The following is a 14,415-nucleotide window of genomic DNA, read 5'->3' on the forward strand; positions in this document are numbered from 1 at the left end:
GCACAACTGATTTCTGAAATACCCATTAGGTAGCTTTCTCTGAAGTCATCACTTAGTGTTCAGTATTGTGGCTTAGTAGATCACTGATCTGATTTTCTGCTAATGACTAAGAGGCTTGGAGACATGCCTATGGTGCTTGGTGTATTATTACCTGGAGTCTTAAAAAGAGTGGACAGGCATAGCTGGGCAGATACATCACCACATGTTGATAAAGTTGTTCCAGATCTAAAGACGTATTAGGCTTTAAGATGACAGAGGACATTCCTGCTTTTCCTTCATAACCTGTAGGGGATTATTAATGTTATATCCATTAAAATTCAAAAATGTCCAGCTATCAAATGATATAGTCAGTGCTTCTCATACTATGCCATAGTATTGCTTTTGGATAAATGAAAGAAAACACCATAATAATTCATGGTCCTGGTTGCACATCACCACCCCATTTGTCTGAGCTTCTTTCCCTAACTCTTTAAACCAGAAAGCTGTATGGGTCACTTAAATCTGTGCTTGCTACAGTGAAGCATATCTGGTTCAGATTCCAAGCTAGGAACACAAGGACAGACTCGCGTTAATAAGAGTGTACAGTCTGTTGTTTCTTCTTCCATAAGAGACCTTCTAAATGCCTATTCTAGTTTTCAGTATTGGGAGCTAAAAATGCATTTTACATTAAATGGATGCTCCTGAGCTTGAGGAAGAAAGAAAAAGGGGGAAAAAATGAACAAGAATTGTTTTAGTAATACTGCAGGGAGATGGTATTCTTGCTGGCGCATGGAATCTGTTTCCAAACATTTTAAATAGCTATGTGAGTGCTCCTATAGGAATAGTAAAGTTGGGAGCATTCAGGCTTCAGCAGTTGACACAGTGACTCCTACCCATGGGAAACAACTGGGGTTTCTCTACGGTATTTTCGATAGCCTATGTGGCAATGAAGCAGCAGGGATGGCATTAAAGCGAAGGAGCAAAAGACTTGATTGTGACTTCACAGGTTAGAGCTATGGGAAGGTCAGTCCTGTAGCAAAGGCAGCAGTTAAGAAACTGTACTTCTCTTTCATTCTGTGGTGCTCTGTTAAATGCTTAGTATAAAAACACTGCTGATTTCAAATGCAACTCCCCCCCTTTGCAAAACTGTCATAACGACCCCAAATACGTTTATTGTAAGCTTTGCTCACTGTAAGTTTTCTAAGCAAATATTTGCCCTGCTGATTAACAGAATTAAAAACCTGCAAATTAAGTTATTTACATTTTAGCAAGCTCTCTGTGTTGTTTAGTTTTTTGTTTAGTTTTACGCATGCGACGTTCAATGCATGTGTGAACGTTTTCTTCCCTCCCCCATCCCAAAATAAGGCCAAATCACAAACTACTTAAGGCTAAAATACTATGTACACATTTAATGTGGCTCACTTCTGAGTAAACAGGCATATAGGATTGCATTGATAAAAAAACTCGTTTCCTGGCATAGGAAATTTTCTCTTTGGAAAATAAGAACAAAGCCTCGGTATGGGACTCTGGCACGCTTAGGGGGCAATACAAACCTTATTGGAGCATAGCCACCATCACATCATATACAGGCTCATTACTGATGTTGGCCAGGGTCAGGTCAGGGTGGAAGGTGGGATGGGATGGCAGGAAAAATGTTGTTTTGCTGTGCTAGTTCCTAGGCTGGTGCTTTGACAAGAGCTTTATCAGGCCTGTTGCTGCTACATGAATGACAGGAGGGATGCAGCTACATCCCCAAATGCCCAGTTTCCATTTTGGGGTGTTCCATTTTGGGGCGTTCCTTATTGATGGGTCAGCCTCACTGTCAGCAAAACCCCTCTGGCAGATCTAGGTGGGTTCGGTTGAGGAATGTGTGCACCTCATCAAAAAACCCTCCAGCAGAGCTGACTGGGAATTTAGAAAAGTGTCACTTCTCTGGATCATATCATAAGCTTGATTGTTACACTGATGTACAGACTTTAAAATTTCATCATTGTCTTCATTTTTTTAAAAAAAGCTTCCTTCCTAAAGAATATCCCTTTGATATTAGCAGATGCCATTTGCATTGACACTATTTACAAAGTAAAATGCGAAATACTTTCCTTACCTTGTACAGAAACCCCATACACGTTGGCTTCCTGTATGAATTCCAACATACCGATGACATCAGAAATTTCGGTAGTGGCAACGTTTTCCCCTTTCCATCTAAAATGAAATGTATGCAGCTAAATATGCATGGAACCTCATGACAGCTTGCAATTCTGCTTTTTAAATTTTAATTAAAAAATACCAAGCTTGCATTTCTTTTAAGGACTGTTCTCTGCAAAATTGGAATATTGCGCTTCATTTGGGATTTTGACAGTATCTGCTCATCTATATATATAAAAATGTAAAAGGTAAATGTTGGTGGGCATCCACCTTTCTCCCAAACCGCTTGACCAATTGGGTTGAAATTTTGACACAACGTTCCAGACCAATGTGGGCGTGTTTGCATACACTTATATTACATAAATGAGACACCTATCACAGGTAAAAACATGATTTTGGGGGGATAAAAACATAGCGCCCTCCAGTGGACATCAAAGGAACATACACCTCACCTGCTGCCATTGGCTGCATACTAGCGGTGACATCACAACAGAACATTCCAACCAACTGAATATGGGCCTTTAACAGAAAACAACACCAATGCGGGGGAACCAGCCAGGTCGCAGGGGTTTGCAAGGGGGGCAGATAGAGCCATTGGGGTGATGGGTGCTGTCATGTGGAAGGAAGATGACGCCACACACGGGAACTCTGAAGGTGAGGGGACTCTGAAGGGGGCCTCTGAAGGTCCATTTAACAGACTGAGCCACAGCAATGTGTGGCTGGGCCAGCCAGTTATTGATAAAACTATGATTTATCATCACTTCCAGGCGTGATGAGCTTTCAGGCATATGCACTCCCCTCTTCCTTCACGGTCATGTGAAGATTGGCTAATTGGAAATAGATGGGGGGGGAATCAAGAACTGAGCATTCATGTTCAAACTCTAAACTGTGGTTAATAACTATGGTTTATCGAAATAAACTTTGCTTAATTTTTTTTTAAGTTGGCTTGTTTCAGTAAACCATAGTTTACTGGACCACAATTGATCTGGTCCAGACGTGTAGAGACAAAGTCAGAAAAGCTAAAGCACAGAATGAACTCAGGCTTGCTAGAGAGGTTAAAAGCAACAAAAAGGGCTTTTATGGGTATGTCCGTAGCAAAAGGAAGAACAAGGAAACAGTGGGGTCACTTAGAGGAGAAGATGGTGAAATGCGAACAGGGGATAGAGAAAGATCAGAACTCCTCAACGCCTTCTTTGCCTCAGTATTCTCAAAAAAAGAAAACAATGCCCGACCTGAAGAATATGGAGCCGATCATTCAGCAGGGGAAACACAGTCCAGAATAAGTAAGGAGGTAGTACAAGAATACTTGGCTAGTTTAGATGTATTCAAGTCTCCAGGGCCAGATGAACTACATCCAAGAGTATTAAAAAAAACTGGCAGAGGTGATTTCAGAACCACTGGCAATAATATTTGAAAATTCCTGGAGAACAGGTGAAGTTCCAGCAGACTGGAGGAGGGCAAATGTTGAGCCTATTTTCAAAAAGGGGAAAAGAGAGGACCCAAACAATTACTGCCCAGTCAGCCTGACATCAATACCAGGAAAGATTCTAGAGCAAATCATTAAGCAAACGGTCTGTGAGCACCTAGAAAGAAACGCTGTGGTCACTAAAAGTCAGCATGGGTTTCTGAAAAATAAGTCATGTCAGACTAATCTGATCTCATTTTTTTGACAGAATTACAAGCCTGGTAGATGAAGGGAACGCTGTGGATGTAGCCTATCTTGATTTCAGCAAGGCCTTTGACAAGGTGCCCCATGATATTCTTGTAAAGAAGCTGGTAAAATGTGGGCTAGACCAGTGGTTCCCAACAGGTGGTCCGGGGACCCCCAGGGGTCCGCGAGCTATGCCAGAGGGGTCCACAAGATGCTATTTGAATAAAAAATATATTAAATATATTTCGTATGATAACAGTTTTTTGTTTTGGCCGCTTCCTGCACGAGCAGAGTCTAGCGCAAAACTAGAATTAGATAGAGGCAGTAGTTCTGCTGTATGCCGTTAGGTGGCGCTTTACAAACACTACTGTTTTGCAAAGAGGCAGCGCGCGCATTCTACTAACGCTCACCTCCCCAAGATGCTTTGCGCGTGTTGGCTTCATTTGTGCACTACTGCGCAGGTACCCTGTCTTCTCCATTCCCCTCCCTCCTCCCTGGCGCGCGCTGCCTTTTTGCAAAACAGTAGTGTTTGTAAACAAAGCAAGCATTTTCTTCCATGTGTTTCATGAAAAACAAATATAGGAATCGGCTCGACATGCGGTCGGATTTCAGAGTGAAAGTTTCAAGTTTGGAACCTAATATTTAAGAAATAATGGACTCAAAGGACAGACTTAACTTATCTCATTAAGAACTGAAAATTAAAACTAACTGTATACTGATAGAGTACTCTGTTGTAACTGTAAAAAAACGTATAAATATAAAATATAAAAAGACTCTTAATTTGGCTCTCACTTTTTAATTTTAGGATTAGGAATTAATGGGGGTCCTTGTCACAATAGCAGCTCGATGAGGGGTCCTCGAGAAAATTTTGTTGGGAACCCCTGGGCTAGACAATGCTACCATTCAGTGGATTTTTTACTGGCTGACTGACCGAAGCCAAAGGGTGCTCATCAATGGCTCCTCTTCATCCTGGAGAGTGGGGTGCCACAGGGTTCTGTCTTGGGCCCAGTCTTATTCAACATCTTCATCAATGACTTGGATGACGGGCTTGAGGGCATCCTGAGCAAGTTTGCAGATGACACCAATTTGGGAAGGGTGGCTAATACCCCAGAGGACAGGGTCACACTTCAAAATGACCTTAACAGATTAGACAACTGGCCCAAAGCAAACAAGATGAATTTTAACAAGGAGAAATGTAAAGTAATACACTTGGGCAAAAAAAAATGAAAGGCACAAATACAGGATGGGTGACACCTGACTTGAGAGCAGTACATGTGAAAAGGATCTAGGAGTCTTGGTAGACCACAAACTTGACATGAGTCAGCAGTGTGATGCAGCAGCTAAAAAAGCCAATGCAATTCTGGGCTGCATCAATAGTATAGCATCTAGATCAAGGGAAGTAATAGTACCACTGTATTCTGCTCTGGTCAGACCTCACCTGGAGTACTGTGTCCAGTTCTGGGCACCACAGTTCAAGAAGGATACTGACAAGCTGGAACGTGTCCAGAAGAGGGCAACCAAAATGGTCAAAGGCCTGGAAATGATGCCTTATGAGGAACGGCTTAGGGAGCTGGGTATGTTTAGCCTGGAGAAGAGAAGGTTAAGGGGTGATATGATAGCCATGTTCAAATATATAAAAGGATGTCATATAGAGGAGGGAGAAAGGTTGTTTTCTGCTGCTCCAGAGAAGCGGACACGGAACAATGGATTCAAATTACAAGAAAGAAGATTCCACCTAAACATTAGGAAGAAATTCCTGACAGTAAGAGCTGTTCGGCAGTGGAATGTGCTATCAAGGAGTGTGGTGGAGTCTCCTTCTTTGGAGGTCTTTAAGCAGAGGCTTGACAGCCATCTGTCAAGAATGCTTTGATGGTGTTTCCTGCTCAGCAGGGGGTTAGACTGGACGGCCCTTGTGGTCTCTTCCAACTCTATGATTCTATGATTCTATAATGCTTAACTGCAGTTAGCTAAAAATGGAAGTGAAAGCTTACAATCTCCTATTTGCTGCTCCAGAGAAGGAGAGAGGAGGAGTGTGTGGGATGAAGGCTTGCCCAGGCTTTTGCGAATATAACGAAAAACCACAGTTGTAGCCAATGTCAGTCCTACTCAAAGTAAACCCATTGAAATCAAAGGACAAGTTATTTTTTAATTGTTCTACACTGAGCAGGATAAATACCACCATTCATCATTATCAATACAGTGGTACCTCAGGTTACAAACACCTCGGGTTACAAACAATTTGAGTTACAGAATCCGCTAACCCGGAAGTAGTACCTCGGGTTAAGAACTTTACCTCAGGATGAGAACAGAAATTGCGCGCCAGCGGCACAGTGGCAACGGGAGGCCCCATTAGCTAAAGTGGTGCTTCAGGTTAAGAATGGTTTCAGGTTAAGAACGAACCTCCAGAAATAATTAAGTTCATAACCAGAGGTACCACTGTACACCTTTTGACTTCAATATCTTGAGGAATTAAACTTACAAAGGTTAGCTGTGAATTTAATTGTTAGAAAAATCAACCTGTAAACTTAAAGCAAAGCATATTATTAGAGCAAACAGGTAGTGTTGTTGGCAAATGTATTCCCTGCTTCTTATGATTAGCTATTTCCAAGGATAAAATATTCCCCCCCGCTTGGTGAAAATGTTTATAGTCAGATGTAGGGTGCATTGGGCATAGAATGAAAGTAAGTGTAAGCAGCACTATCAGTTCACACACACACACACACACACGGTTTAAGTTTTATTAGTAGCTGTACCTGAATGTATCTCCTGTCCTGTCCCAAAAATAAAGAAAGTTCTCTTGATCTTGAAATATCAGGTCCCCTGTATTGAAATAAAAATCTTCCTTCTTGAACACGCCACACAGTAATTTCTTTTCTGTGTCTCTCTTATTTCCAGCATAGCCAAAGAATGGATTCTTTGAGTGTACTTTGGATATTAAGAGGCCGGGCTCACCTGCGTGTAAAATTGTAGAGAAGAAGATAGATTCAAGTTAGCTCAGCACAATCTGTAATTATTTACCAAGTTGTCTAAAGCTATTAAAAGGACAGAATGCCTCTTGAAGCATCGTAGCAAAAAGTGTTTGTGTGTATGCGAGTTTCTCTTGCATTGCCTCTCTTGTCAACCCAAAGTGATCACAAAATGCTGACCAAGAAGCATGTTGATTCGCTCTAAAAGATCCTAAGAAAGATATAACGGCGGCTCTGCTCTGCTCTAAATTATTATACTATGGCCATGATAAATCAAAAGCAGACTGTAGTCAACATACAATCTCAAGACTTCTTGAGAAGGAGAAGATGGTGGCACCTCATTCCATGTACAGAATCCAACTGGACTAGGAGTTAAATCTCACTTTAACACTGGTGATGGGATAACATCCTATACCAGACCTGAGTACAGCAGAGTAACTTAGGGAGCGGAGAGAATGCAATTTTGGAGGACTCTGGGAGAACGGTTCTGTCACCTGGCATTTAACAACTGAAGCAGGTGCTTCATTCTGCCTACTGGTAGGGCGGGCCATGCCAGAACTCTCACATCCAGATGTACTGCAATTTGATAATAAACTATGTCTCTGATACATTTGGGCCACAAAAATGGGGGGGGGAGATATTCGAAGAGAAACAGAACTTAAGAGGGACTGCTTAGCTCTAAGCCAATGTGGTTTTAAGGCCGCATTAGGTTTGGGGGAAAATATTCTGGGCTATTTAGAAAGATTGAAGGCTCTTTCCACATACAGGAGTTTGAACCTCAACATTTCAACACCCAAATTTCAGGGCCTGTGCATTATGCATGCTACCTTGGTCTTCACATAACTGAGTATCCCTTTGCAGTGTTTTTTGGGGGGGGGGCGGGGAATAGGACAGAGTGGAAATTATAGACACAGATTTCCCAAGATCAGGTTGTGTATATTAATCAACATACGAAAGGGAAATTCCAATCTAGCCAAAAAACCAGTCTAGTTTTTCTAGCAAAAACGTCAAGTGGATTGCTTTCCCGTGGTCTCATTATTTTCCTTAAATATGGGTTAAAGAAGAAATAACAAAGAATCCCAAATAAATTGAAACAATGAGATATAAGCTTGTTAGAATTAAATAGCTGTAAATATGTAAATAACATACAAATAAAAAGAAACAAAATTGTTTCACAATCTGGCCACCAGATGACAGCAGTGGCTTGGCGTTATTTGATTCTTAGCAGCTGCAGCTATGCATTAAAAATTCTAGAGACTTTTCTAGCAAATAAAATAACAACCTCGCTATGTATGAATAAAGAGTAAGGCTTTATATCAGAGCAATTGTTAAGAATTTGCATCGCTGACAGCATGGAAACTGTGACAGGCTGGGAGAAGTACTCAACGCTGGAATAAAAGAAACAATGCAAAACTAAAAGCATCTCCTTGCTTTTGCTTGCAAAAAACAAACAAACCCAGGCATAAAATGACACCATTGGAATCTAGTATTCATTGCAAGGATGCTGGATGGACTGTCAGAATATTTATTCTGAATGGATTTAATGAGGCCCAAGTAGGGTCTCATAAGCACATTCTGTCATGATGCCATCGTGGCTGGAAATTGCAGCCTCTCGTTTTAAGATGATGATAAAGGTAAAGGGGCCCCTGACCATCAGGTCCAGTCGTGTCCGACTCTGGGGTTGCGACGCTCATCTCGCTCTATAGGCCGAGGGAGCCAGCGTTTGTCCGCAGACAGCTTCTGGGTCATGTGGCCAGCATGACAAAGCTGCTTCTGGCGAACCAGAGCAGCGCACGGAAACGCTGTTTACCTTCCCGCCGGAGCGGTCCCTATTTATCTACTTGCACTTTGATGTGCTTTCGAACTGCTAGGTGGGCAGGAGCTGGGACCGAGCAACGGGAGCTCACCCTGTTGCAGGGATTCGAACCGCCGACCTTCTGATCGGCAAGCCCTAGACTCTGCGGTTTAACCCACAGCGCCACCTGGGTCCCTAAGATGATGATAAACCCATGTAACACAGTGGTTGTAATATAACTGAGTTACACATGGACTCCGCTAATGCTTTTCTAGTTTTTAAGTTCAACAAGCAATTTGACCAAAACATTTTACCAGAACTCCATCGTGTTTTTCTGATATTTCAAACATGTTAATTTTCTGTCTCCTTGTACCACGGAGCAGCACTTACATTATTTTTCCATCTATAAGACGCCCCCGTGTATAAGACACCCCCTACTTGGGGGGACTCAATTTTAACAAAATGAGGGGAGATGGCCCAGAGTTGTTGAGCTTCTCCCCCCATGCAGCTGCGAGCAGGAAACACTTCCTAGATCATTTCCCGTGTGCAGCAGCATCAGGGGGAAGTTGCGCTCCCACCAACCGGCTGGCGTACGCACTGCTTCTCCCCCCCCCCCCATCCCACTATCCGTGTATAGGACAACTCGTTTTTTGACATGATTTTTGAGTCAAAAAACCTCGTGTAATACATGGAAAAATATGGTATATAATGGTGTTGTAATGTCTATGTGCATCTCTGTGTACAAACAAGCCCTACAACTTTAGCAAAATATGCCTTAGAACAGTGTTTCTCAACCTTGGGTCCCCAGCTGTTGTTGGACCTACATCTCCCATCACTCTTGACTATTGGTCTTGCTAGCTATGGATGATGGGAATTGTAGTCCAGCAACAGCTGAGGACCCAAGGTTGAGAAACACTGCCCTAGCCTAGAATATTTAAGTTTTTCTCAGCAATCCTTAAAAATTCAAGCTAAGATTCTCAGCATCCTGAATGATACAGCTTAGTCCAGGGATTCCCAGTACAACAATGGCTAAGGTGGTTTCTCTCATATGACTAAGGAACAGTGACTATGCCTGTTAAGAAACTGCAGTCCTATTGCAATTTGTGTTTCAATTTCAATTAGGCATCCAATATACCTCTGGAGTATTTATTGCCATCAAAATTCAGGATAAAACCCTTACCTTTCTTAACTCTTTCACACCATCCATGTTTGTTTCTGATTGGCTCTCCTTTTTGCAAATCGTACTTGATTAAGTCGAAAGGGAAAAAGAGCTTAAAGTAGAAAGAAAAACTGGATCAGTAATGTTTAGACAGTGACATCTTGTGGCAACTTTCAATAATATACATTAAATGAGTTGTGTGCTCTACTTAATTGTACTTACCTAAAAGTAAGCTTTTATAAAGATGCAACAAATACATTTTAATTGTACTATTCATATTGTACACTACTCAGAGTACTTTTGTTATTGTCAGTATATTTGTAAATAAACAAGCATGGGGAATATTGAAAACCTTGGGCACCAATGCTGCAAAATGAAGTAATTCCATATACCACGTTCAAAAGTTCTAATGTGCTTACCAAGTTATACAAAATGCATTTCAAAACTTTCTCAAATGTCAGGTTGTGAAATTCAAAAAGATAAATCAGGGGTGGGAAACCTGTCAGCCTCCAAACATTGCTGAACTACAAACCTCTATCATTATACATGCTGGTTCAGTCTGGTAAAGAGTTCAGCAACATCTGGAGGGCTGAAGATTAGTCACCCCTGGAGTAAAGGAATAGATGAAATTGTGGCAGTCAAAATATAGATCTACTAACTGTAGAAAGCAGCATTCTCATGTAACATTTGCATGTGTTTCTAGACAACAAAATGAAGAGGCGCTTCAAAATATGAGTCAAAGTATTCCTTCAATGACCACCTGTTGACTTGCTTCCCTCATTTCCATAATATAAGAAAGCTCCACAGGAAGGCCACTTTCAACCTACACAATTACACACAGTATGAAAAGGGAGTCACCTTACAGTATCAATGACATACAATAAGATATATATGAATAAGTTTCAGATATAACATGCAACTTTGGATCCATGTTAATTTGCAGAATATATCGGAAAAATGTCCTGTTTCACAACTCATGCTAAATCCAAAAATGTTATTCCATTTGCAGAAGAGGATGTGCAATTTCCCCCCTCACAAATGGAATCCTAGCAACTGCTACAGAACTTCCCTCTCCTAAGGTAAAAGTAAAGGGACCCCTGACCATTAGGTCCAGTCATGACTGACTCTGGGGTTGCAGTGCTCATCTCGCGTTATTGGCCGAGGGAGCCGGTGTACAGCTTCTAGGTCATGTGGCCAGCATGACAAAGCTGCTTCTGGCGAACCAGAGCAGCACACGGAAACACTGTTTACCTTCCCGCTGGAGTGGTACCTATTTATCTACTTGCACTTTGACGTGCTTTTGAACTGCTAGGTTGGCAGGAGCTGGGACTGAGCAACAGGAGCGGGGGATCGCGGGGATTCGAACCACCGACCTTCTGATCGGCAAGCCCTAGGCTCTGTGGTTTAACCCACAGCTCCACCCGTGTCCCTCTCTTAGCAGCATGTAAAATCTTCTGCAAGCTCTTGTGCTGGTATTCCTAAATAGCACTACCATTTATTTTCCTTCCATTCATTATTTGAGTCCAATCCATTCAGTATGACTATTTAAAGCAAACCATGTTTGTGAATTGTGTATAAATTGTGTATAAACTTGTGTACAAGTTGCAGCTTGTACTTGTTATCCAACACCATCAAAAGAGGTTCTTCTGTGAGTGTTTGTGTGTGTGTGTGTGTGTGTGTGTGTGTGTGTGTGTAGGATCAAATGGAGAACAGCTTGAATAACACTTTAACAACTGTAACTCATCATGGCCTTCAGATGCTAGCAGCACATTTTAAAAAAACACTGATGCTGAAGTCAATTCCTCCACAGCAAGACCCTCTTTCACCAGTGTCAGAACAGGGAAGAAGAGGTTTGGAAATTATATCTTCAAGGAAATTATATCTTCCAAGCAACAGCACACGGCAGCTTGAGCGCTGAACAACTGTGGCTCTCCTGAAGCTGATATACCGTCTGGGGAAAGACACCTGGATTCTCTTGTTGGATTTTCCCATTAACAAGGCATTGAAGAATGACCCAGTTGATATCTTTGAACACAGCAGTGGGAGTTGCTGGACTGGTTGGCATGCAGTGCTAAGGTAAACCATGGCTTTGCGTAGGGGTGGGAAACCTCTGCCCAATGAACCAAGATCAGACTGCCAGGGCTCCAATTTGGCCCACAAGGCCATTTCCCCTAAAGCACGTCTACTTGCCCTTTAGCTGACATCACTGGTAATATCAGTTGATGGGCAGGAGGACAGGGATAAATTCTGCATTAGTTACGCACAGCTTGTTATAGGTTTATAGTTTACGGTTTGCCTCCATCGTCCAAGCGGCCAACCCTTTAGATATTTGAAGATGGCTATCATATCACCTCTTGGTCTCCTCTTTTCTAGCCGCAGCCCTTTTGTATAAGGCTTGGTTCTAAGACCCATTATTATTTTGGTAGCCCAGGCTGGAAAGGGGTTAGTTTAACCTCCGGTTTGCTAGGAAAACTGAGTTACTGTGTCGTAAAATATGATGCATGTCCAAAAAGTGTGTTAACAACATGAAAAGTTTGGAAAGCTCTGCCTTAGGATCTCCCATCTTAACAAAATAATTTAACATTTCTTTAAGCAGAAAAACTAACATTTTTGAAATAATGTAAATAAAATAGAAATAGAACTCTTTCTTGCAATATCCTCAGGATGGGGTAAAACTGCATTATTTTATTTGGTTGAAATATAATACTTATTAGAAACTCAAGAAGCCCAAGACCCAAATGATACAGCTGTCACTGGAATCTTTTAAATACCCCCTGCTACTAATAATGTCCAACAGACAACAAAGTCAAATAACTAATATTTTAATTCATAGAAAGCCTCAGCTGGCATAAATTAATACTCCCAGATGGGAACTGACTAACCCACTAATTGAAAAACTAAGGAAACAATTATTTCTGTTTCAGGCTTTAGTTGACGGGGAAAGGAAATGTACCATGACTAATCTATGCTACGAGATATTGGGTTTGAAGAAAAATAGAATAGTTGTGCCATCCAATGGCCTCTGGAAAGAGAAATGCTTATTCTTGGGTCCAAATTTTCTCAATATCTGGTGTTCTGGTGCTCATATAACCAAAACTGCACCATCAATAAACAATAGGAGGGTTACAAGCAGCATGGTAAACATCTAGAAAGTATGTGCCTACTCAGAAGTAAGGCCCCAATTGAGATCATGGGAACACACTCCCAGGTTAGTGTATTCAGAATAGCAGCTGAAGGGGAGTATGCCTCAAAACCAGCCTAATGCAAAGTGAGCATGCTCAGCGGCCACGGAATGACGGCTAACTGGGGCAGAGGGCAAATGGAAAACTAGAGCGGAGTGAAAGAATGGAACCGAGTGGCTAGAAGCATGAACAGCAGCACTCCACATTGCAACTTTTCATTGTAGATCTCACTTGTGTTTTCACAGCACACAGGGACTACTATAGTTTAAAGCCACGGCCATTTCTGTGCTTTGGAACAGATGAGCTCCCTTAAGACTAAACTGGTTAACTTATATCAAGAGAAAGGGCAATATGTATGCTGATTTAACGTGAGGGGGGGGAGATTGCTGCTTCTTTTTTTAGAATGTAGAGAATGTAAATATTATGAATAATGTATGAGTTCTTATTGCAGCAAAAGTCTGGCAGCCTTATAAACTCACAAGATTTTTTAAAAAAAATAGCACAAAAATACAGACGTTTTAGAAGTGGTCTTGCACATACTGGATTCAATGGGAATGAGTTGTCAACGATATGAATTGGCTGCTACAATCCTTAGTTCAGAAATATCTATTTCACTATTTAGCTTGTAATTCAATGTATTTCCCATAAAGGACTTTTCAGTACAAGTAAAAAATTACTGAACAAGCATGATTGTCCAGAATGCAGAGACTTCTCAAATTTCATTGTCAAGCTCTTAGACCATGTTTCTCAAGCCCTGCAATTACTTATCCCTTTTAGACTTAAACAGCTTGTCACTCACTACACAACAATACCCATCAACTGGGAAGAGATCCAAAATGAAAACTAGATGAGTAACTGTTCAAAAGACTTGAAGTACTCCAGGAAGTCAAGACACTCAGAATGCTGACCATGTTGCTGATTCAATTGGTATCTTCTTTTCAATTCCTTTGTGAGAAGGGGACACACACAAGAAGTACTAAGAGCCTTCTGTTGGACCAACATCCTTTGAATGTGCAGTCTTTCTTGCTTCACACAAATGAGCCACTTTGTAAAAGAGGCCTCAGGAACTTTAATCCTTATGCTTTATCCACAACTAAAGTCATTCCAATATTAACCCCTTGCAGGGTATATAAAAATCAATGTGTTTAATGAACAACTCTTGGATTATATGGTTGCTCCCTTCTTTGAATGGAAGCAGGGGTCTAATTTACTTCAATGCATGCTTCCCTTTGCAACTCCACCCTGTGCAGTCCTACAAATCTGCTCCGGAGTTTGGGGGGACCCTCTAAAACAGTATGGTGAAATGAGAACTGAACAGGAAATGGGAGGAAATCATCTCCCTATTTTCATAGAAACATCTGCTGGACCAAGGAGCCTTCTGTTAATGGATTCAGGCTTTTCATAGTTAATTTAAACTCATCACAGCAGGACTGCAACCACTGCAAGGCTGTGTCACCCACCTTAGGTAGCTTCTCCAGAAGAATACCATAGGTGATGGAATCAAACGTTGCTGAGAGTTCAAGGAGAAGCAAGGTAGT

The 14,415-nt window shown here is 41.5% G+C and overlaps 1 protein-coding gene across 1 annotated transcript in view; it reads right to left on the reverse strand.

The window, feature by feature from the left end:
* The window catches only part of SLC27A6 (solute carrier family 27 member 6), a 43,407-nt gene that overhangs the window by 5,268 nt on the left and 23,724 nt on the right, over positions 1-14,415 (reverse strand). Inside the window, exons 6-9 of the mRNA XM_035100003.3 lie at positions 9,717-9,807; positions 6,529-6,727; positions 2,084-2,181; positions 152-282 (exon numbers count right to left, since the gene is read on the reverse strand). Of these exons, the coding sequence (XP_034955894.1) occupies positions 152-282; positions 2,084-2,181; positions 6,529-6,727; positions 9,717-9,807 (519 nt within the window). The remainder of the gene's footprint in view (positions 1-151; positions 283-2,083; positions 2,182-6,528; positions 6,728-9,716; positions 9,808-14,415) is intronic.

The sequence above is a fragment of the Zootoca vivipara genome, chromosome 10 (genome assembly GCF_965207765.1).
Source record: "Zootoca vivipara chromosome 10, rZooViv2.hap1.1, whole genome shotgun sequence".
Lineage (NCBI taxonomy): Eukaryota > Metazoa > Chordata > Lepidosauria > Squamata > Lacertidae > Zootoca > Zootoca vivipara.